Source organism: Cibotium barometz, chromosome 17, assembly GCF_041138505.1.
Source record: "Cibotium barometz isolate CiBa-2024 chromosome 17, ASM4113850v1, whole genome shotgun sequence".
NCBI lineage: Eukaryota > Viridiplantae > Streptophyta > Polypodiopsida > Cyatheales > Cibotiaceae > Cibotium > Cibotium barometz.
Genome location: NC_141062.1, coordinates 19,208,517 through 19,233,447, shown reverse-complemented (window position 1 = coordinate 19,233,447; position 24,931 = coordinate 19,208,517). Strand labels below are relative to the sequence as shown.

At 41.7% G+C, this 24,931-nt stretch overlaps 2 protein-coding genes across 2 annotated transcripts; both read right to left on the bottom strand.

The window, feature by feature from the left end:
• Window positions 1-6,781: 6,781 nt before the first annotated feature.
• Window positions 6,782-7,459, bottom strand: LOC147629742 (vacuolar-sorting receptor 3-like). Its single transcript, XM_086811282.1, has 2 exons — window positions 7,353-7,459; window positions 6,782-7,264 (listed from the first exon to the last, which is right to left on the bottom strand). Exons 1-2 carry the CDS (start codon window positions 7,419-7,421, stop codon window positions 7,166-7,168), a joined length of 168 nt encoding a protein of 55 aa, XP_086667408.1. The 5' UTR covers window positions 7,422-7,459; the 3' UTR covers window positions 6,782-7,165.
• Window positions 7,460-7,578: 119 nt separating this feature from the next.
• Window positions 7,579-9,364, bottom strand: LOC147629741 (vacuolar-sorting receptor 1-like). The gene is made up of 5 exons (XM_086811281.1): window positions 8,355-9,364; window positions 8,193-8,274; window positions 8,011-8,093; window positions 7,866-7,929; window positions 7,579-7,745 (listed from the first exon to the last, which is right to left on the bottom strand). The coding sequence occupies exons 1-5, from the start codon at window positions 8,427-8,429 to the stop codon at window positions 7,594-7,596; spliced, it is 456 nt and encodes a 151-aa protein (XP_086667407.1). The 5' UTR covers window positions 8,430-9,364; the 3' UTR covers window positions 7,579-7,593.
• Window positions 9,365-24,931: the final 15,567 nt, after the last annotated feature.

Here is a 24,931-nt window from a genome sequence, read left to right as displayed (position 1 = left end):
TCCCAGTGACATTTGCATAGAACTGGATAGTACGGCCATGAGGCTGCCTATGTCTCTGGGTTCTCTGGCAATTGAGGGTTCCTTCCATGTGTCTCGTATCGATCCCTAGGGAATGAATGGATGGACTCATCCTCCGCATCTTCCTCAAACATTCTTGACATTGTGTTTCCTTGAGATCTCTCTTCCGTCCCTTCTGGAATTGAAGTAGGTACGTCCAATTCTCTTTCCCTTGTTGGTTCGTTTCTTGGATACATTGTATCCCTGACCCAGTTAGCCCTTAACTTGGCTTCTTGAAGTCGTTGGCACTCTTCTACTATGGCCTTGGCGTCTTTGAGCTTCCTTATCTTCTCTTCGGCATTTGGGTATTCACCGACTCCTTTAGGGGTTGATGGTCTTTCCCCTTGCATCTCTAGGTCAGGCTCTTTTTGGTTGACCGCTTGATCCCCTTCTTCTCTTGATTGGGTGGATCCGGTGTCAATCGTATCTTCTTCGGATCCATCTTGGATTGCGACCCTCGTGTCACCCTTACCCACTTTTTTCACTCTCCTTCTCTGACCAATTCTAGAAGTGGTTGCATCTGCTCGGTTCATTAGGGGAAGGTTGAGGTCTATAGGGGCCCTTTAAGATGCCATGTGATTAAAAGGTTATTAAGGAAAAGGGTCAATCATGTGATGCCATGTATACAAAAATGTTGGGTGATTAAAGGTGGTCAAAAGATTCTCTAGAAGATACCTTTTTGTACTTTTCATTCCCAAACAAAAAGTGGGGGAAAAAGTTTTTAAAATTTTGGACATCCATAACTTCTACATATGAGCTCAAAATTTGTCAGAGATTAGAGATCCAGAATCTACTTTCGCTGAGCTCTTTCCATAGATATGTCACATGATATGGTTTTGCCCACTCAATTTTAAATTCAATTTTGGCGGGAAACTTTGAAATTCAAACTTCTAGCCATTTGAAGAATAAGAAGGTGTCTAAAGTCAAAGAAACTTAACATTTTAACAAAAAGTCGTTAAAATCAAAATATGGCAGCTTAAAGGGCCCCTATAGACCTCAACCTTCCCTTAATGCTTCCCCTTGTCTCCCAATTGGACCTAGGCTCGTGTCAAGACATTGAGTGGCGTGATATTTCCAGGTTACATACTAATGGTCTGGACAATAGCCTGGTTAGAAGTGGAAGTCGAACCACTTGCACGGTATGGACAATCCTTGATCAAACGATCAATGCCACATTTAGTACAAGTAAGTATTGGCATGTCATTGGGTGGAGCAATCAATTGTTGGGGTTGGTGCATATGAACCACATTCTTGTTTGGACACTCAGCGATACGATGCGACCCACCGCAACCAAAACATTGTAGCGGTCCTCTCCTCGAGTTTGAGTTTATGTCCTTACCCTTCCACTATACCGTGGTTTGAAACACAAGTAGTACTAGCGTATTATTCTGTAGGACAGAATTCTGGTGCGATCTCGGTACCTTCCTCATAGTACTCTCCACTGAGTTCTACAATACGCACTATATCCAAATCTTCTGATGGCTCTTCAATCAATACTTGGTTGATTTTAGCCTGTGGTGGTAGAACAAGTGGCAGTAGAGGTGAAGTGTCATGTACCCGAAACATCCCCCTAAGTAAATCGGTAGCTGTGCAACTGTTTGAAACCTTGGATATCTGCACATCGAGGTGTCATGATTCCCTAATTTTACACACTGCACAATAGAGTAGTGGCCTTGCCCTCAACTGTGGGCATTCGGTGGTAGTGTGATTCAGTCTGTACATAGAGCACCACACCAATTCTCTACGGGAGGTAAAGATGGCTATGCCCATGCCTAAATTTTTCTCTGTCTTCCTTTACCTTCAAGTTGTTCAACCTTCATTACATGTAGGATCGATGCATGTTTTAAGTGTTGGTTTTTGATTGGCTAGCATACAAAGCCTCCTTGTTCTGTCCAAGGACAAGCCTCCTGTAATGAAATATATAACTGCACTCGTAGAAGTCAGAATAAAAAACATAGCTTGCCCATTGAGAGCATTTGCTAAACTTACCGACCTATTTTTGCTCCTGGTTTGAGTAGTGTTGGGGATCCTTGTTGCAAGTCCTTTCTCCTCTCCTGAGAGAGAGAGCTAGAGGTGGAAGCAAGCATCAGCAGATGGTAGGCTTGTGCTAGTCTTTTAGGACCCAACATTAGTTTGCTTTGTAAAGAGTTTGTTAGCTTTCAACAAAGTGTTTACGGTGCCTGTCTTTCAAAAACTTGTGCAGCCTGCCTTCTTTTAGTGAGCACAGTTTAGGCCGATGCCCAACTCCCCTTGCCTTGTGCTACAAAGAGACTTTAACCTCACTGGCCTGGTATTCAGAGTAGTCTTGGCAAGTGATCTTAGACTATGAATTTAATGATACTTCTTGAGCAATGTTGAATGGAGCTACTAGGCATAAATATGTGGAGAAGAGCTTAAGAAGAAGATGGTCTTCAATAACTTCATAGAGGTTTAATCTTCAAGTTTTGGAAGTTGCCTTTGACGGGAGAGCTTTGACGGGAGAGCTGCATACTTTCTCCTTAAAGTGACGTCAAGCCATGAAGATCTAGCACTTGGAATACTAATTGGCTTTAAGAGAAAAAAAATGTAGGCCTACTGCTATTCTTTTTGCACGAAAGGGTCTTTTCCAATAGTCACATCATCAAGGTAATCCTACCCTTGGAGTAGCAAGGACATCATGTACTTGTAGTAGCCAAAACCATTCTTTTTTACCAAGCAATCTCTCTCTCTCTCGCTCTCTCTCTCTCTCTCTCTCTCTCTCTCTCTCTCTCTCTCTCTCTTCATACGGGAGCTATAGGGGAGACTGAGTGGTAGCACAGGATCCAGAGGCCAGATACATGTGGATCAGCTTACAGCTCTCACAGGACAGGGTTATATGCATAGCCCTATGTTACTTTCCTCCATCGGGATCCTCCTCTATCATTACAGAGGACATGCCACAGGAGGAGGAGACAAGAGCCTCGCCATACACTTGTCTGTCACATCAGAGGAGATTATGGATTATAGGGGAAGTATTTCTTACGGGTGACTTCAATGCCCACACAGAGCAGACAGTGTGAGGTGTATGACTATGATGACATGGTGATCCTCCACCGTGTGAGGTGTATGACTATGATGACATGGTGATCCTCCTTCGTGTGGATCCAGAGGAGATAGGGGCTAGTCGGGCATCAGAGGACACTGGACCAGACAGAGGACATTATGGGGACCACTTACTAGAGCTAGGAGCCAGGCATCGCCTCGTTATTTATAACGGGATGCTACAGTGGCCGGGATCAGGAGGGCTGACATGCTTCCCACATGGGGGTCATACACGGACCGGAGGCATGGTGGTAGACTACATTATGGGGTATTTGGAGGCATCACAGCTTGTCACCTCATTCTCCATCCCACCTCGTCCTATTGGGGCAGATTATACATGTCATTTTCACTAGCTGGATCACCAGTATCACTGGCCCCCCACATACCGACGCCACACACTACCATCTACTTCACACGACATGGCAGACATATACACTGGCAGAGTAGAGGATGGACTCCTACTCATGGATCCCCTCGCACCTATGGATACCATTAGAGCCCAACTGGCATCACTCCTACACACACGGCTGCATTACAGAGCTTCCCACATCGTGTCCACTCAAGAGAGCCTAGAACAGATGGTATGATGACAAGTGCGGAGCCCTATACTCACGGCTCTGCATACAGAGAGCCTTGAGAGCCATCACAGAGCAGGAGTCGAGGAGAGAGATGAGGAGACTTACTCGCCGCAAAAGGCAGGCCTTCGCAGAGATACAGGAGCTAGAGATCTTTCATTTCTTCATGAGTAGAGATAGCCCTATCTCATGGCGGCACTTCAGAGAGCCCCGGACACCGACACCCATTGCAGACCCACAGACATGGCACACATATGCAGAGGGCCTATACCACACCCCACAGCAGCCACCTCTACCTCAGCCACCACAGGAGCCTTGACCTACCACAACTAGCTTCTTTACCCACTCAATGGTAAAGGAAGCTATCTGCCGCCTACAGCATGGACGGCGGGCGAGACGGCGGGCCGCCGGCCATATGGGCCTACATGGTGAGCATCTCATATATGCAGTAGATTCTTTGGCTCCTTTTCTTGCACACCTGTTTAATAGGGCACTAGTAGAGGGTTTGCCTGCAGAGTGAACGATGCACACCATTGTGTCGATCCACAAAACAAGGGACATGCTCGATCCGAGAAACTACAGGACGGTTATGGTTTGCCACGTGTTGACCAAACTCTATGGTGCAGTGTTGGAGCAAGAGCTTAGCTTATATGCTGAGCGAGCAGGTTGACGCTCATCAGGGCAGACAGGCTTCAGGAGAGCTTTCTCTACCACTGACCATGTATTCACTTTGAGATGTATGATTGATCAGGCCAGAGTGAGGAAGAGAAAGCTCTATTACTGCTTTGTGGATTTCCGCAAGGCATTTGACACAGTACCACGAGAGGCTCTTTCATCAGCGCCTGCACTCTCTTGGCATACCCAGCAGATATGACATGGGGCATCTATGCATTATATGAGCAGGTTTTTGGGCGAGTCAAATGCCCAGGAGGTATGTCCGAGACTATTGCTAGCACCATTGGTGTGAAGCAAGGATGCCCACTTTCCCCCACGCTATTTGGGTTATACATTGATGAGGTGGCTAACTTCATTATACGGGGAGGCGAAGATGGGGTTGATCTAGCAAGTACCTCAGTACATATTATGCTTTATGTTGATGATATTGTATTGGTGTCTAAGTCTCCAAGAGGTCTACAACAGCATCTACATGCACTCGATGATTTCAACACACAGAGGGGTCTTACTATGAACCTTGGAAAAACCAAGGTTATGGTCTTTCATACATTGAGACAGGGCAGGAGTCAACTAACATTCACTCTCGCAGGACGCCAGGTGGAGGTTGTGACATCATACGTGTACCTAGGGGTTACCTTCTCTGCAGCAGCAGCCACGCGCTTCACCATGGGTTCAGCAGCCAGAGCTAGATTGACACAAGGATATGCAGCATTGGCTATGCTAGAGACGGTGCCACCAGGGACATTTTCAGGAGCCCTAGACGAAGGGGTGGCTATTTGACACATTAGTCACACCAGCACTGATGTACGAAGCAACGATATGGGCACCAAGCCTTGCTACCCATTGGTGGACACAGATAGAGAGACCATAGGCCCTCATGATGGCACGCAGCAAACCGTCAGTACCTCATGACATTATCCAAGCAGAGTTTTGTTGCGCCTCCTATGATGGTAGAGGCCATATTCCAGACTATATGCCTGCTAGAGAGAGATGCCACAGGACAGATTATCATACAGAGCTTTTGAGGCATCTAGACAGCTGGCTGAGGCAGGAGACAGAGGATCATGGTATCCATAGGTCACACATTGGTTCTCACAGCATGGCCTAGACATGGATCATCTACCACCATTCCAGTATGATAAGCATGCACCACATCCGTCTCTATAGTGAGAGGAACAGAGTATTGAGACAAGACCTATGGCAGCTCTATACACGAGACATGGATATCGCCTACACAGCCTCTTCCACCGAAGATGCTATACTACAGAGATCGCTTCATGAGTATCACTGATGATGGATTTATAGAAAGACCAAGATACATGGAGGGCTTTTTACCACACGGCTCCCGAGTAGCTATTGGTTAGCTTAGAGTCTCATCACATCAATTGGAGATCAAGACTGGTAGGGCAACACGAATCCCGAGAGGAGAGGGTATGCAAATTGTGCAGAGAGGAGGTGGAGAGTGAGCAGCATTATGTATGCAAATGCAGAGCATATACAGCCATCAGAGAGAGATCCCGTTTTATTCAGAGAGCCACATTCCCTACGCTAGATCTTTGAGGGAGCAGACCAACGCATACTGGGGAGATTCATTCTAGACATACGTCACAGAGAGACATCATTACAGGCTCAAACAGCTCCAGAGGAGGGACGACACATTTTTTCAGTGATCCACCCCTCCCAGCCCCTACACAACAGGGAATTACTCTCCAAAGAGCAGAGACACTCAGAGCCCGCAGGAGACAGAGGACACCTGGCTTTCGGACACCACGCCTATACCAGAGAGAGATGACAGAGACCAGAGCTCAGTTTCACAAAGAGGGTGCGGAACGGTTGACTCGCTTCAGAGCAAACCCAGGCATGTTCTTCAAACCCAGGCATGTTCTTCAAGGAGCTGTGGACACCCCCTTCATTGATGTATACCATTTTATACCCCCAATAGTATGGTACAGGATGGAGCTAGCTAGGTTGCATATCATGATTGTATACTAGTAGTAGAGCTCCATCCCCTCCCCCCTCATTGTACTTATTACACACCCAGATTCAGCTTTTTAGTTCGATACTTTCATTTTGTTGGGATGACCGAGGATACCCCACACAAGTACACTCATAGGCCTAGTTCGGTCTTTTGGAAGACGTTAATAAAATCTTTCTTTTTCTCTCTCTCTCTCTCTCTCTCTCACACACACACACACACACACACACAGGGAGTTGCTGCCCCCACAATTCCCGACAATCTCCTTCTAAACTCAACAATCCTTGTCTACCCCTTCCCTCTGTCTACACACACAATTAGTCATTAGGTCATACTAAGTGTTCAGTCTACAAACATGAACCTTTGAAGGAACCCAAAAAATATATATTCCACACCAATTGGGTGATAACACACAAAAAAATGTCTTTTTCTAGAGAGCACAAAAAAATTATTGAGAGCAGCTGATAGCATATAATAAATTAACAATACAAGTAATCTTGGTGTATTTATCAACAACAATGCCATGTTTTGATTAATTCAAGTTTGGTTGCCTTTGACGATACTCGAACCACAGTTGTATCCACGGGAAAATGACCCACACAAAGTCTTGTACAAGATTTGGTACATTTTCCAGCAACAAAAACGCAAGCAGCTGTCTCTCCCCCCAACAGCATAAATGCATAACCACTAAAACCACTGAGCCTTCTTTTGTGGCCAAATACATTCCTTGCTTCCTATATAACTTAGTAGTTAATCCACATAGTGAAGAATGGTGCAGCTTCAGACGCATTAAGAGCTGTCCACTGCAAAGACTTGGGCAGACTTATCGTGATTCCTCCTCAAGGTGATGGTGGACCTCATTCTGACTGTCAAGGGGCATGTATTGTGCCATGATAGCCCTTATTTCGGAATCCATGTACGTCTGTAACAGAGACATTAGGGAATAAGTGAGATATGCATAAACACACAAGCCAGTTCCTTATAAACCAACTGCCCAGAAAGGCTCTCACCCGTAGCCTATACTTGTAAACAACATATGCTCCAATACCCGCAGCAGATAATCCAATAAGAATTATCATAACCACAAAATACCCAACTTTGGAAGCTTCTGCCTTTTTGCTTGCTTGTACACCAATCAAATGTTAGTGATTAGCTTTAAAATAGGTACACGAATAACACATCGAAGCATACATCACAAATACATATATGCATGCGCACATGCATGTACGTAGCACAGTAGTTGAATGTGTATCACAAGGCAGAAGAAGGCCTACTTATGCATGTGTCATGCTCCCGGATATACAAAAGATCTCCTTGGCATTTGCAGTCATAACCACCCCACGTATTTGAGCAGCTACACTCTGAGCACTGGCAAGCAAGCTTATCTTTGCATTCATCAATATCTGCACATAAGCATACATTTGGCAGCAGATGGTTTACAAGTGAGCCATCATCCTTGTATACCTTGATTTCAACACTTAAAATAGATGAAATGTAGGCATGTGAGATGGATGGTAACTTACCATTGCAGCTATGAACGCCGTCACCTTCAAACCCGGGTGGGCATTCACATTTTGTCTTAGTATCCTGCTCCCAAAAACAAGGATAGTAAAACACAAATGGACCACGAGTGTCTTAATTAGTAGACTTCGAAAGCAGTTTTCTTACTGAGCAAGCAGAGTACGTCTTTCCATCCCGAGTATCATGCCAACAACCTCCATTTTGGATCTTGCACCAGCCCTGACCCATGGCTGTGAAAAAGGGGAAGCCTCAATAAACAAACTTAACTTTGAATGAATTAACATACTACTCCAGCTCATTTACTAACCATAAGCCACATAATGCATTACCTTTGCAAGACGTGTAGCCATCTCCTTGGAACTGTACACCTTCTGCTAAGGGACACTCGCAAACTCTACCACGAAACGTATCCTACAGTGGCATTGCAGGTTGAAGTGTTTATGTATTGAAAGACAAAAAGGCAACAAAAAGAAAACGAGATGGGCACATACTTTGCAAGCAGTGATATTAGCTGCTTTATCTTGCCAGCAACCGCCATTGTTTGTTAAGCACTCATTTGTCTCCATGTCTGCAAATGCAGAATGTAAAACATGTGATATATATACCTATATGAATCCAGGAACATGCCCAAATACACTTTTTAGGAACGTGCATGTTATAGACTCATGGTAGTCAACCCACAAGACTTTATAACTATCAACTCCATTATGCATAGTATGGACTAGATACTACGACATCCCACTAACGTCATCAGTGCCCAATAGTGGGTGTAGAACTCTGAATCAAGATATGCTCTCACACACGCACTCCACAAACACACACACACACACACAAACACACACACACATAAGAGCATATATTCCCACAAAGCCCTTCGTACTGAGTTTCTGTCAAACCTCCGAAGATGTAGGGCAGACTCAGCCATAATGAAGCCTAGCACTAAGAGAAGTAGCAAATAGCAAGAATTAGTACACCAATAAGTAGTTGATAGGACAAATGCACCGCTAAAGATAGAAAGAATAAGCACAATATCAACTCTCCGCAACAACTCGGACGAAAACTTCACAATGTGAAATTTGCATGTCCGCTAATACGGCTGAATTATATACCCACATGAATCCAGGAACATGCCCAAATTCACCTTTTAGGAACGTGCATGTTATAGACTCATGGTAGTCAACCCACAAGACTTTATAACTATCAACTCCATAATGTAGCACTCCACACACACACACACACACACACACACACACACACACACACATAAGAGCATATATTCACACAAAGCCCTTCGTACTCAATTTCTGTCAAACCTCCGAAGATGCAAGGCAGACTCAACCATAAAACATGTAATGTATCTCCAACCACAGATCAAGACACACAAATGCTGCTTTGAATAGGTTTTTTTGAAGCATACTAGCACTCAAGCAAACTGGTGGCTCCGTGGTTTCTTGAAATCCTGAGCATATCGCTTTCAAAACAGCTCCTTTGTCAAGCTTTCCTATAAAAAAGGCCAGAAATTATCAAAGCATTAATGACCTACCAAAGAGAAATGCGACTCATCTTAGGCTTACCTAGCAATAATGAAACTAGATGCCCTTAATCACCAATTCTTTACACCTATGGTTTCCTACATTTGTTACACCTACCCACTCTAAGTATCACGGTACAAACACATAATCTTTACAAACTTAGATACGCTTCAACCTCAGAAGTTGGCATTCATGCACAAAATAGAGATGCACTCATAAGAAACAATAGCTGATGATGCATGTAGAGCTCTTGTGCCTATGTGCTGGGGTTTTAAGAGTAGAGAAAGAAGATAACAGCGAATTGAACACACAGCACACACAAGAGCCCCTAAAACTACTTATTTCTAATACATACAAGAACAAGGTGTCACAACTGTATTTTAAGTACAAGAGATGACCGTGACTGTAGACCACAGTTCGCAGCCCAATGCTCTGTTGAAGTTTCCCCTTGATCAGCCCTTGCACCAGAGTGTCACAAGGTGTTACAACTGTATTTTAAGTACACGAAATGACAGTGACTGTAGACCACAGTTCGCAGCCCAATGCTCTGCTGAAGTTTCCCCTTGATCAGCCCTTGCACCAGGTGCCATCCTATATTAATGATGCCAGCCTGTTCTGAGGACAGCTCAGGACCTGCTCCTACTAGCCGACTGCACCATCGAATGGCTGACTGCCACATGGCACCTGTGCTTGCCAATATGCTGCCCACTAGCTCCTGCCGACTCCTAAAGGCCAGCTACCTGAGGTGTCACATTCTCCCCCCCCTGCATTGCAGTTGTCCTCAATTGCACACTACCCACATAAAATGCCCTCTCATAAAAGGAAAAGATCCAAGCAAAGCTCATCCATAATACCCAAGATCCCGAACACTGTGAAACCACTTTGTCTATGTAATTCACACGGTTGGGTGTGAGCACTAATTGGGCACCATCTCGTAAAGAATTAACACTTAAAGCATTTATGAAATGGAAACAACACAAGCCAAACATGATGCTGAAAATGAAACTACACTGGGGCTGAAACTGGGCCGCTCCCCACCCCCCCCCCCCTTCCGATACCAAAATATTGTTGAAGTATTTTGTTTTGTGTTCCATAGGCTCTTCAGCCAGATTTGCCATGCGCAAAGAAATGAATACATGTACCAAACATTATTTTTAGCGTGAAAGGCATTGTGAATCTTCCAATGACCAGGAAATGCGAACCTAAAAGCAACTTCATCGATCTGCTTGATCACCTTGAAGGGCCCATAATACCTACTAGAAAGCTTAGGGCATGCTCCCTCTTTCCCCAGCCTCTTGCAAGAGACCGAGCAATGTCTACCTACACCTAAGCAAAGGCAAAATCAAGATCTACAACATATTCATCAGCAACAAAGATCTCATCCTTGGTGTGAAGGATTGGTGGCAAGATTACTTTGCCATAAACAATCTCAAACAAGGTCTTTGATGCATGTGCCGTGTTATTGTAGGCAAACTCTACAAGTGGTAGATACTTCTTTTGATATGCAACATAGCACTTGAGAAGATCCACCAATGCTGAATTTGCAACCTCACTTTGGCCATCCATTTGCGGGTGATAAGCTGATGAAAAATCCAATTTTGAGCCCATGTTATCAAAGAGAGCCCTCCGAACGAGGCTCCTCGTCCTGGGATCCCTATCCCCCACAATGGACTTTGACATACCATGATGCTTGAACACTTGTGCAAGAGAGACCTTCACCACATGTTCAGGTTTAATGGTCTTCTTGACATGCAAGAAATGTGCTTGCTTGCTAAATCTGTTCATCAGCAAAGATCACAGAGCGTGTCTCTTAGGTGAAGTGCTAGCCACGAGTGTATAGTAGGTCGCAGGGCTGCAGTGGACATTATCACTCAGCCATTTCCATTGTACTAGAGATTCAGTTGTATTACTTCTTTCTTGTATATAATACAAACAACTATTTAGCACTCTTGTGTGTGCTCTATGTGAATCTACCACAGTCTTCTTTCTATCTTCCCTAACCATGTACATGGAATTTTGTATCAAGAACCTTGCAGATATATCAGAAGACTAATAGACCTCCATCCCAAGTAAGTAGTGGAGAATTCCTAAATCAGTCATCTCAAAGGTGAGAGCTAAACCTGATAGGACCTATTTGTAGGCATATGCTCACTTATGGTAGTGCTATGTGTGAACAGGGCTTAACCAAGGGCACTTTTTCCCATGTGGTTTTTCCCCTTGGATATCAAGTGTGAAAGGACACTCTTTAACATATAATATTTTGCACTTCTATATTATATGGATGTGGCACACATGCAAGGGTTGACTTGCATTTTGTGGATACCACACTTTTGGCTCTCTCTCTCTCTCTCTCTCTCTCTCTCTCTCTTCTGTGTGTGAGCTTCTCTACCCTGCACCTAACCCTAATGTGCAGGTTTGTGTGTGTGAGTGTGTGAGTCCAACACCCAACATTTGGTATCAGAGCAGGGAGCTGCAAAATATGGCCTGCCCGGAGGTGCCCAGTACATGGATCGATAGTTGGGGAGTTGGGAACAATATGACACAGATTGGAGTGCATAAAAATTGGGGATTTTCATATTGGAGCATGTAATTGGGCATTACAGCTGTGATTTGTCGCGTATGTATACACATTGTGTGTAATTGGACAATTTGGTGCAGGTTTACACTTGATTTGGTTTGCAGGCATACATTTGCACAGGACATTTGGTTGCCTGGCAGTGCACATTGGTGCTTGGTTTGCTTGCAGGTATATTTTGTTGACATGGCACAGAATGCTACAGATGTATTTGGTGTGCTCACCCAGGAGGACAAGTTGGATGGATCTAGCTACTCTCTCTGGAGTTTCATGATCCGTAATTTGCTAGTAGCCAAAGGGCTTTGGGGCATCGTGTGTGGTGATGACACACGCCCACTTACCGTACAGCCAGCCACGCCTCAAAGGGGAGGTGTTCAAAGAGCTCCTGATGTAGAACCTGCTCCCACAGAAGAGCAGAAGAGATGGGACTCTAGAGATGCACAAGCCATGTCATTGATAGCCCTTTCAGTGAAAAGGACTATTATTCCGCACATTTATTCTTGCAAGACATCGAAGCATGGGACACATTGGAAGCAATGTATCAAGTATGCAATGAGGCAAGAGTTGCCTACTTGAAGAGGCAATTGGATCTTCTTTCTATGGATGAGCGTGACTCCATGGCAGATCATCTCACCAAAGTGAAAGATTTGCAGGAACAATTGCTCAACATTGATGAGGTTATCCCAGACAGACAGATGGTCACCAACACTCTTCATTCTTTACCACCTTCCTACTTGGGCTTTCACACCTCTCTCAACCTCTCAATGAGAGGAGGTGGTGATCCCGTCACTTTTGAAGAGCTGGTGGGTTTACTCGTGCAGGAGGAGCAAACAAGAGCAAACTTATCGAGCAACCGTGGTGGAGACAAGGCATTTACAGCCAAGGACAAGGGTAAAGCAAAGAGCTTTAAGCATGGGGAACAATAGTCTAGCAAGGCTGGTCATGGACAGCCCTCTTCTGGTGGTGAAAAGTCTAACAAAGGAGATGCAAACAAGCCCAAAAAGAAGGGCAAATGTCACTACTGCCATAAGCCTGGACACTACATCAGTGAATGTAGAAAGCGGATTGCAAAAGAGAAAAGGAAAGAAGCAGGCAATGCAGTAGCAGACTCTTCTAAGGACAAAGCACAGTAATCAGCTAATATAATCCAAGAAGAGTACACTTTTTTGGTCACATGCACTGGCACACCAAGTGCTTCAGACACTGATATGTTTTGCATTGCATCTGACAGACAGAATGCATCATGGTATTTTGATAGTGGTGCTTCGAGCCACATCACTTCATGCAAAGATGTATTTCAGCACTTGGTTTATGCTTTAAATGGCCGCACTGTATCATGTGCAGATCATACCACATATCCAGTAAAGGGAATTGGCAATGTCATACTTATTGCAGCCAATGGTGCCAATATTTGTATGAAAAATGTATTGTATGTTCCAGGGATAAAGAAAAATCTGCTCTCCGTCTCAGCCATAAACGACCAAGGTTTAAAGGTTGAATTTGAAGACGGGAAGTGTTTGGTAAAAGACCCATCAAAGGGTTACGAAATAGTCACTTCTGGAACACGATACAAAAGCTTGTATAAGCTGGACAACTATGACTAGCATACTTATGATGCAAATACAGTGGCTGCCCACACTCCTGCCATGCATGATGCAAAGCTATGGCAGGCTCGTTTTGGGCATGTAAATTTTCGGAGTTTGATGCTTTTGCAGAAGCATCATATGGTTGATAATATGCCGCCTCTTGAGTCTCCACCAAGACATGTATGTGAGGGGTGTATTTTGGGAAAGATGCAACGAAAACCATTCCCCAAAGATGGAACTGTTAGAGCTGAAAGTAAATTACAGCTCATACATAGTGATGTAGGTGGTCCAATGTGGACACCATCCATAGGGGGGCATCTTTACTTCGTCACATTCATTGATGACTACTCCAGGTTTGTTGGGCTTACCCCTTGAAAGCGAAAGCAGATGTGTTTACATGCTTTCGACACTTTGTAGCAATGGCTGAAAATATGTGTGGATATAAAGTCCAAACACTCCGCTCAGATAGAGGTGGAGAATACATGTCAAATGCATTCAAGGATTATATGCTTCAAAAGGGCATCAAACACCAATGTACTGTGCCTTATACACCGCAACAGAATGGTGTAGCTGAAAGGAAAAATAGATCTCTCATGGAGATGGCAAGATGCATGGTGAAAGCACAAAAGTTGCCTCACAAATTTTGGATGGAAGCTATAATATGTGCAACTCATGTGTTGAACAGGTGTCCAACAAAAGCTTTGAAAACCATAACACCATTTGAGGCTTGGTATAGCCGAAAGCCAACAGTGGACTATATGCGTACATTTGAGCAAACAACCATAGACACAGCCAAGTCAGTGCCAAGATGGTTGCTGAAAACTTTGCAAGAAAGCAAACTTGCAGCTCCACTCACAGGTAGAACAAGGGCTAGTTCTAGCCATGCTTTGAATATACATCATGGGGAGTCTGCATTAGCAATGGGTGGTCTCTTTGATTCAGAAGAGCCCTCTTCTTATGAAGAAGCACATGAGAATGAGCATTGGTTGCAAGCTATGCAAGCTGAAATTTCTTCTATCATGAAGAACCATACATGGGATCTTGTGGAATTGCCTAAAGGCAAGTATGTCATTGGAACAAAGTGGGTGTACAAAGTCAAAAGAAAGTCTGATGGTACTATTGACACGTACAAAGCAAGACTTGTGGCTAAAGGCTGCTCCCAGAAAAAGGGAATAGATTATGAAGAAACTTTTGCTCCTACTTCGAGAATGACCACAATAAGATCAGTGATTGCATTGGCTGCACATAAAGGATGGATAGTGCATCAATTGGATATCAAAACTGCATTCTTAAATGGGGATTTACAGGAGGAAGTATATGTAAATCAGCCCATTGGTTTTGTAGTTCCTGGTGAGGAACATAAAGTATGCAGGTTACACAAAGCATTGTATGGGTTAAAGCAAGCTCCAAGAGCTTGGTATGATCGGATACATGCTCATCTAACTAGCCAAGGTTATGTGAATAGTCCAACTGAAAGCACATTGTATGTAAAGAAAACTGATGCCGATATTCTCATAGTCATCTTGTATGTAGATGACATGCTCATTACAGGTACTAGCAAAGCACAAATTTCAGATTTCAAAGCTGATTTGAAAGCTGAATATGATATGTCAGATTTGGGACCTTTACACTACTATCTCGGCATACAGTTTATGCATACAAATGATGGCATTGTTATGCAGCAAACTAAGTACATAAAAAGTTTGCTAAAAAGGTTTCACATGGATGAATGTAAGCCCATTTCTACTCCGGTAGAACCAGGTGTACGGCTTACTATGCATGATATTGGAGAGCCTTTTGAGGCCGGCATTTACAGCCAGGCAGTGGGATGCCTCATTTACTTGTGTAACACGAGGCCAGACATATCTTTTGGGGTGTCTTTGTTAAGCAAATTCATGCACAGCCCAGGCACAAAGCATTGGCAAGCAGTCAAGCGCATTTTTCGTTATCTTAAGGGTACCCTAGATCTTGGTATGTTCTATCCCAAGGGGGGCAGCTTGCAGCTTTATGTATACAGTGATTCAGATTGGGCTAGTGATTATGATACGGCAATCCACCAGTGGGAATTGTTTTTTTCTTGGCAGTTCATGCATATCTTGGTTGAGTAAAAAGCAACCCACTGTTGCCACATCTACTTGTGAGGCTGCGTATAGGGCAGTCTTCACAGCTACAGTAGATTGTGTATGGTTAAGGAGACTATTGGCTGATCAGTGAGTGTCAGTAGACACCCACTACCATTCTCACTGATAGCCAAAGAGTGCTATGGCCGTGGCACGAAATCCGGTATTTCATGCACGTACCAAGCACATTGAGATTCATTATCACTATGTCAGAGAGAGGCTACATGCAGGGGCGATCAATTTATCTTTCTGCCCTACACAGGATAATGTTGCAGATCTATTCACAAAGGCTTTACCTCGAGAAAAGTTTGAAGCTTTCCGCAAAGCTTTGGGCTTACTCTCATACAGAGAGTGATCTGCTACCTTGTACACTTCCACTACAGGGGGGATTTGTAGGCATATGCTCACTTATGGTAGTGCTATGTGTGAACAAGGCTTAACCAAGGACACTTTTTCCCATGTGGTTTTTTCCCTTGGATATCAAGTGTGAAAGGACACTCTTAACATATAATATTTTGTACTTCTATATTATATGGATGTGGCACACATGCAAGGGTTGACTTGCATTTTGTTGATACCACACTTTTGGCTCTCTCTCTCTCTCTCTCTCTCTCTCTCTCTCTCTCTCTCTCTCTCTCTCTCTCTCTCTCTCTCTCATTTCTGTGTGTGAGCTTCTCTACCCTGCACCTAACCCTAATGTGCAGGTTTGTGTGTGTGAGTGTGTGAGTCCGACACCCAACACTATTCAATCTTGGCAAGATGCGAGCCAATGATCAATAAATCATCAACACAAAAGACAATCAAGCAGAGCAAAGCATCCTAAGCAAAGACATAGAGATTGATGTCTGCAAAGTATCTATGGAATCCAACAGAAAGAAAGAGTGCATCTATCTTGATTCTTATTATACCACGTCTTGGGTGCCCATTTCAAACCATAAAGGACTTGGTGCAAGTTTGTAACACGCGGAAGCTCTAAGAGTCTTCTTTCAGCCCTAAACACCACTTAGAACATGCTGATGCAAAAACGCAGACAAAAGGGAGAGTAGAGAGAGAGAGAGAGCTGGATATTGAGTATATTCATATGGTACAAAAAGGTACCTAGGTTCTCCAACCATAGGCTGCCTTCCATGAAAAGGTGGAAACACCCAAAATAATCCTAGTGCTGGACCCACTCCCTAATTGAGTGAATGAAAAACACAATGAGCCTTGAGTGCCTTATATAGGTCTTTGGACATACTAGTGAGCTGGCCGACTGCTGGTCGGCCAGCCGATAGGACAGGTCGAGGTCAACCAACAGGTACAATTGTTCGAGCATGCAGAGACGCAAACAATTCCAAATTTCATGCGAGTTCTCGAGTTCATCATAGCCATCGAGGAGGTGACAGTTCGCGAGGTTCCCACAATTGTCTCAAAATCCATTGACGAGGAGAAGTTAAGTCTTCTGTTACTGAGGTGTTCATGGAGTCTACCATGCCAATAGCGCTTCCAAAGGCAAAGGGGCAACTTCCATTGCCCGCAGTTCCTGAGAAGATAGTGGCGGAGACACCATATAGAAGTTTCCAATCCACACTCGAATTGACAACATAGAGCAAAGGCGCATCATGTGGCATGTGCACCCCAGTTCCAAGTTTAGCAGGAGAGAATGTCACGTGCACACCTTAATTCAGTGCCACGTAGACATGATTATTCCTTACAGCCGCCTTAAGGGCAAAGTTAGAGGTTGTATACAGGCATTTTGGAGCCAATTTGGTGGCCCTATAGGTGCCCATGACATGCACCAATGGTTGGGACATATTATGGGCACAATATAAACACATTTTATGACATTCTTGATGACTTTCTATGGCTTGAAAAGTGAAAACCGACTTGATTGCGACTTGCTAGCACTTTACTATATAAAGGCAAGTCATGGGTCATTCATAATCATTCAAAGATAGAGATTGCAAAGCCAAGACCAAGGACATGTAGTCTAATAGTTTGGATCAGCCAAGTACATCTCCAATCAGCATTTCCATTAACGCACAGTGGAGAACAGTAAGCATAAGTTCATTCATAGCATTCATAGTCTAAATCTACATTGGATCTATGACAATCATTGTAATTACTCATTCATTCAGTAATATATAGTAAGAGTAAGTTAGGTAAAGAGTCTCTCCCTTCTCCTTCTCTCTACTTCTCTATGTCATGAGCATGTGATTAGTGTTAATCTTTATTGTGTTGCATTAATCATCATTAAGCACGCTTCCGTATAGTAGTCATGTTACATCCAAGGGGTGGAGTGAGAGTGCTAGACTCAATACTCAGGAAAGAAGACTAGAGAACATGTTCAAGGATAAGGCAAGAATGGAAAGGGGACTGGATGGAACAGATCCACGGATCTTCATCAGAGTTAGGAGTGTATTTCGAGATCGGGCCGGTTTTCAGTGAAAAAGGTTGCCAGCAAGGGAAGGATGACAGGCTAGGACTCCATGAGTCGATAATGGGATGATGACGACCATCCAAGAATAGAGAAATCTTGTCATCAAGTTTAGCAAAGGGGGATGTCATGTGCAAGACAATCCCAGGGCTAAACCTGAAGAGGCAACAAGCTTAAGAACCAGATTAGAAGATTTATTGGAGTGTAACACGCAGAAGCTCTGGGTAGTCTTCTTTCAGTCCTAAACACTCTTGGAAACCTTCTGATGCAAAAACGCACCATCTGATGCAAAAACGCAGGTAGAGAGAGAGTGAGAAGTGCTGGAAATTCAGTATATACTATGGTACAAAAAGGTACATATCTTGCAGCCCTTGGCTGCCTTCTTGAAAAGGTGGTAAAACACAGTCGTATGTTTCGCTAGGCTCCATGGAGAATGAATGCTATATATGAAGTGAACTGGTGATATTTTGAGAGGCTACAGATGATGATGATGTGTGTAGAGAGGCGAGTCTGAGAAGGCTACCGATGATGCCCTTCTTTTTAATAAGCGGTCGGGTCGATCACCATCAATAGTTAGGTCGGCTCACGACTATGTTCGTGGCTCACGACTATCAACATCATCGTGTCTCTTCTCTCGAAAGTCTATGTTTTTTTTAGAATTTTCGAAGAAAATTCGGTCGGCTCACGGCTCCTTTTCCACATCATCGTGTCTCTTCTCTCAAAAGTCTATGTTTTTTAAATTCTAAGAAAATTCACTAACTCCCATTCTGGCTCACGACTCCTTTTCCACATCATCGTGTCTCTTCTCTCGAAAGTCTATGTTTTTTAGAATTTTTGAACAAAATTCACTAACTCCCATTCTAATTAGGTCGGCTCACGACTCCTTTTCTAAGGAATTGGGTGTCTTCTTGGACAACATGATTTGGATTTCTCTTTTGTGCGGTGTACTTACTCAATGGAGGTATAAAATATTTACTTGGCTTATCAAGTCTTATATTTGAGCCACAAAATAATCGACTCAAGGCTGATTTATGATTTTTTTTTTTTTACTTAAAATTTCCTTGAAACTACTTGAGAGCGCTTGTGTAGGAAGCATTTGCCTATCATAAAAGTTTTGAAAAAAATATATATCTTATAAAATTTTAACTTTTAAACTTACTAAAATAGTATAAAAATATATGAATAACCTTATCTTCAAGGAGACTTGTATAATACGTGCGTCTTTTATTGATAAAAGATACATGGCTTTTATTCATATAGTTAGTTTTTTTAATTGCATTTGTAGAGCTCAAAATACTATTTAAGGTATTTTGAATGTAAACTTTTAAAATTATAACTTTCTTACAAATAATCACCATAAAGAACTATGTTTTTAATTTTTTTTACACTTGATACATATTTTTCAACTAATATCTTATGTTGAGAGTATTTCCTTGCTAGGAAATTCTTTGAGACAATATCATAGAAAAGATATGAATTTTTTCTAAAACTCTTAAAAAGCTACAAAAGTAATCTTACAAGACTAATATAAATTTGAGTTTGATTATCTTTTATGTATACCTTGATCCTTAGTAGTACTTTCTTGCCCAAATCATGGAGTAAATATTTTTGCTATGAAATGCCCTTGTTTGGTATTAGGGTCCCTAGGACTAGACTAGTCTTAGGAAATGAGCTAGTTTAATTAATTAGGACTTCTTTGGTAATTAGAGCCTAATTATGAAAAAAGGGTTAGGACAAGATGTTCACGTTCTTTCTTTCCACCGCTGGTGGATTAGCTTAGGTGATTATCCTTTTTTATTGCATTTTAGAGAGAAAGAAAGAGAGGGTGCAGCTTCAAATTTGCTTCTTTGTGTAGAGTTTCTATAATAGTTTGAAGAAAGAGAGGAGAGGGGAAGGAGCCAATCTTGGTTGTCAACACACTCAAGCTTTCTCCTCAGAGTGGCATCAATTCATAACATTGTAGTTTCTTATTGCGTGGCTTCTAAATTAACCAGAAGAAGAAGAAGAAGAACTGACAAAACTTTCATCATCAAGCACCACATAAGACAGAGAAGCTTGATAACTGCATAGTGAGAATGCGACAAGAGGAGGAAACAAGTGAGAGAAAGAGAAAGGAAAGTGGTAAGTTAATAGTGTCTCCTCCATAACAAATACACCAGTTGTTCGAGCCAACTATAGTACCCTCACTACAACATTTCACGACTCCTTCTCCACATAATCATCGTGTCTCTTCTCTCGAAAGTCAATGTTTTTTAGATATTTCAAAGAAAATTCATTGACTCAATGTTTTTTTTTTTGAATTTTCAAGGAGCCTCTAAACACATAGTACAGTTTGCTATGCTAAGAAGCCTGAGACTCTTGCTTGCGAATTACAACGCTGAATTATTTTTAACACTTTGGTTTCCAAGGAATTGGGTGTCTTCTTGGACACTTGCTCAAGTCTCTCTCTCTTTTCTTAATTCTAAAGAGACAAGTGCAAAAAATAATCCATCTATACAGGCAATTGAAATTCATTGTCATTTTAACATCAAAAAATTTCCCTTGTGGCCTCCCCTCTCTCTCCTCTCACACTCAGCTTTGTAATGTCAATTGTTACGTTCAAACAATTTCCTCAGTAAGAAATCCAAAATAGCCAGCTCACACTAAAAGGATAGATTCAATAAAGGTGACACTTTTGAAAGATTTTTTTAAAGTAGGCTATATACTTAGTCGAGTGTATGCATTAGTCACCGTTGTAATGCCACTTCGGGACACAATATGTCCTAATATCTTGGCCGAGCTAACCATGAATTTATATTTCTCAAAGTTTAGACATATTCAATAAAGGTGGCACTTTTAAAAGATTTATTTTCAAGTGAGCTATATGATTAACGCACTTAGTTCAGTGTATGCACAAGGCATCCATGAAGATTTCAAGAAAAACCCTTAGGTATTCCTTGAAAGCATGACACATCAATCTTTGAAAAGTTACAGGAGCACTAGTCAAGCCAAAGGGCATAAACTTGTAAGCAAACACTTCCCACTCAATGGTGAATGATGTCTTGTGCTAATCTACAGGGTGTATTGAGACATGGCTATCGCGTGAAAAAGCATCTAAAAAGCTGTATTCTACCTTACCTGCTACTCATTCGAGCACATGATCTATGATAGGGAGAGGGTAGATGCATTGACCTTCCTCAAGTTCCCGCAAAGAAAAAGTTTGCCATTCTTTTTGGGTACAACTACAATGGGAGACACCGATTCAGTATGCTCAATTTCAATAATCAAACTGTATCTATGAGCTTATTAAGCTCCCCTTTGATCTTTTCTGTGAAGGTTTGGCTATACACATAAGGCCCTTTGTTTGGACACTCCCTTCAAATCCTTGTGTTACGTAGCTCGTAGTAGCTCTACAGGAGGCTCAACCAGCTCCGAGACCATCCTCAGGAGCATGGATGGCAAGCGAGCTGGGTTTCAGGAGTGAGGGCGCACGGGACGGAGATCCATGGGAAGCTGGGCATGTGTGGCAGGACAATAATCCATCTACAAGCAATTGAAATTCTAAAGAGACAAGTGCAAACAATAATCCATCTACAAGCAATTGAAATTCATTGTCATTTTAACGTGAAAAATTTCCCTTGTGGCTCTTTTGTGCGGTGTAAGCTCAATGGAGGTATAAAATATTTACTTGGCTTATCAACTCTTATATTTGAGCCACAAAATAATCGACTCATGACCGATTTATGAATTTTAAAAAAATACTTAAAATTTCCTTGAAACTACTTGAGAGCGCTTGTGTAGGAAGCATTTGCCTATGGTAAAAGCTTTGAAAAAAAAATCCTATAAAATTTGACTTTTAAACTTACTAAAATAGTATAAAAATATATTAATAACCTTATCTTCAAGGAGACTTGTATAAAATGTGCGTCTTTTATTTGATAAAAGGTACATGGCTTATACTCATATAGTTAATTTTTTAATTGCATTTGTAGAGCTCAAAATACTATTTAAGGTATTTTGAATGTAAACTTTTAAAATTATAACTTTCTTACAAATATTACTTATCAATACAAGTGTCTATATGAGGATTGGATGACTCAATTACTGGGTGAGTCATGGCATCTCAAGAAGATAACTCACCACGATGATACCATTGAGTGTAGAACTACTGTGTCAGTTGTTGTTTGTTTTTTATGATAGGCACTTCATTGCAAGATAAACTTTGTGCATTCACTTCAAGTATAGGAGGGGGTGACTTTTACGAGGGGAGTGGCTCAGCTTGGACTAAGACATGCGAGATGGCACACATTCAGCACTCATTGATGTGGTTATTCTTTGGGAGGGTCAACCCTTTTAGCATTAATGTAAAGAGTCATTGGCCCCTTAGTTTTTCTGAGGAAGAAAATCCAACTTGTGTCCAATAATCCCCCTTGTAATTTCTATTTTAAGTTGGATGGTAGGAAGGTTAGGAGTGAACATTGCAAAACATGCAAGTAGTGTGTTGCTCCCCCACACATCCTTGAGATTGTGGAGTCAATGTAATTCTTATTCTTCCAAGTGAATATAAGAAGTTGTTTCTCTAAAAGTGTTGTAAATTTAATTTTTCTTCATTTTTATAAAGTGTTGTGGTTTTTTAAGTCTACTATGTTTCAAACCCTTTAATATGTAAGAAAATAATGATAAGTATAAACGTATATCTTTAAGTGTAAATAATAATATAATTAATTATGCTAGAAATATAAATATATTTTTATGATTTGTTATATTTTAATGAAGTGTCATTAATTTTTAAGTCTATAGATATAAGTTTAAAAATAAATATAACTTTAAGTATATATTTAAGTATAAATAATAATATAATAATAATAATATAATGTAACATAAAATAGAAGTATGATTTATTATTTATTACATTTTAATGAAATATCCGTATTTACTAGAGTATAAACATAAGAAATAAAAATAAATATAAGGTTATAGATATTTGTAAGTAATATAATAAAAAAAAGTATAAATTTATTAAAAATATTATAAATTTATGTGTAAGTATAAATATGAGTATAAGTTATAGATCAAACTCATTTATACTATCTATTCTCTCTAGCTCTTCCTTTGTGTGTTAGCTCTCTCCCCACTACCCATCATGGTCGCCTCCCCTGGCTACGTGGATTAGCAGCACTCGCTATATGATCACCTTGGGGACCACATCTACCCTAGATTTTGTAAGAGTTTAGACCTCGAGGCTGTTATCTCCACCTTAGACCCAAACTCCACCTTGCTAGCTGCATTTTGCGATGCAATTGACAAGTTCACCTACTCTATCCCAAATTCCACCTAGAGTTGGATTCCTTTGGAGTTCCTCTTCAACATGAAGAGTGGATCCAACCACAAGAAGGTGGTGAACAGAGATCTAGCTCATGTCGGACAAGATTTCCGCACTACCATTATCCCAACCTCCTATGAAGAGCACATCCCACTCGATCTCATTGAGCGGGATATTGCTTTTGCGAACAACGTAGACCACCATAGTCCTGCTTGAAGCACCTTGCAAGCCGTAATCTCTCTAGCAAAATGTCCTCTGGCTATCCCTGTGAATGTGCTTCATCCAATATCGTGGGACGAACTCGTCTTCTCTAATGCATCTTCTTAGGACATTGTCCTTACCTAGCTTATATAGTTCTCCCGCAATTAATTGATAAGGTGCAGTAAGCTTGATAAGCCGCCACATTTTATCTTTGTTCAAAGGTCCCGTAAGCTAGATAATCTGATATTTTCTCAATCCATTCGGGCACCATGTCTAGTTTTAACAAACAAGCATCAAGGAGGTCATCATCAACACCAATTGTTGGTTCCCCATTTGGAATTCTCGACATATGATTGGCCAACACATGATGCTGTGTCTCCTTTCTCACCGTAGCTGTAAAGTCAAAATCCAATAATAGTAATAGCAACCAATGTGATTCTTCCCGTGGTGCAAGACTTGTTCATCACCAAATATAATAAGGCCTGATTGTTATATGCACATTATGTATGTATATACTAGGAGGCTAACCCACATTAGGCTTGTGAGTATGGGAGCATGGGAACAAGCTCTAATAGAGAATGGGTTAGGACTAACCTTAAGGGTTAAGGTTAGGGTCAGGTATCCAAGGGTCACACATGGGAAATGAAGATTCAAGAGTCACTTGAGGGCCCTCCTATAGAATAGGGGCATGGGGCACACTCAAGGGAGGCTTGAGAGCTTGGAGGCTTAGGCTATGGTCTCTTGTGTAGAGGTCCATATCTACTCACTTACCATTTCTTACTATATTTACATGCTATAGGATTGGAGTTATACCTCTTGATGGTATGGGACATCAAGGTAGAGGTATGATGTATTCCATTTATGATTCATGTGTGCATCCCTTGGGCTCGGGGGTAGTCGAGTGGTTGAGTTTATGCCTGATTTATGCATGTTTATGCATAACAATTATCTAGAGAGATCTTAGGGTTTTAACAGTGGTATCAGAGCAATCTCTAGTTAATTGTTGTTGATTTTTTTTGAAGTAAATTTTAATATTTACTAATAAAAATTTATTTTATTGATTTGTGTTGATGATTTGCACGTGGATTGTTGATATGGCAATTGGAATGCGTGTTACTACTATTCAATGGGATGAATCAACGTTGCGGGAGAATTCCGTGAGTTTAATGCTATTTTTTTCTATTTTTGTAGTTTAAAATAAGCATTAATGGAAATTTTTACAAAACTACCACATATTTTACTATGGATATTTTTGGTATAATGGATTTCCTAAATTTCTAGAATTTTTAGGAATTTTTTTCTATTTTTTTAGAAATTTTTTGAGCATTTTTATGGT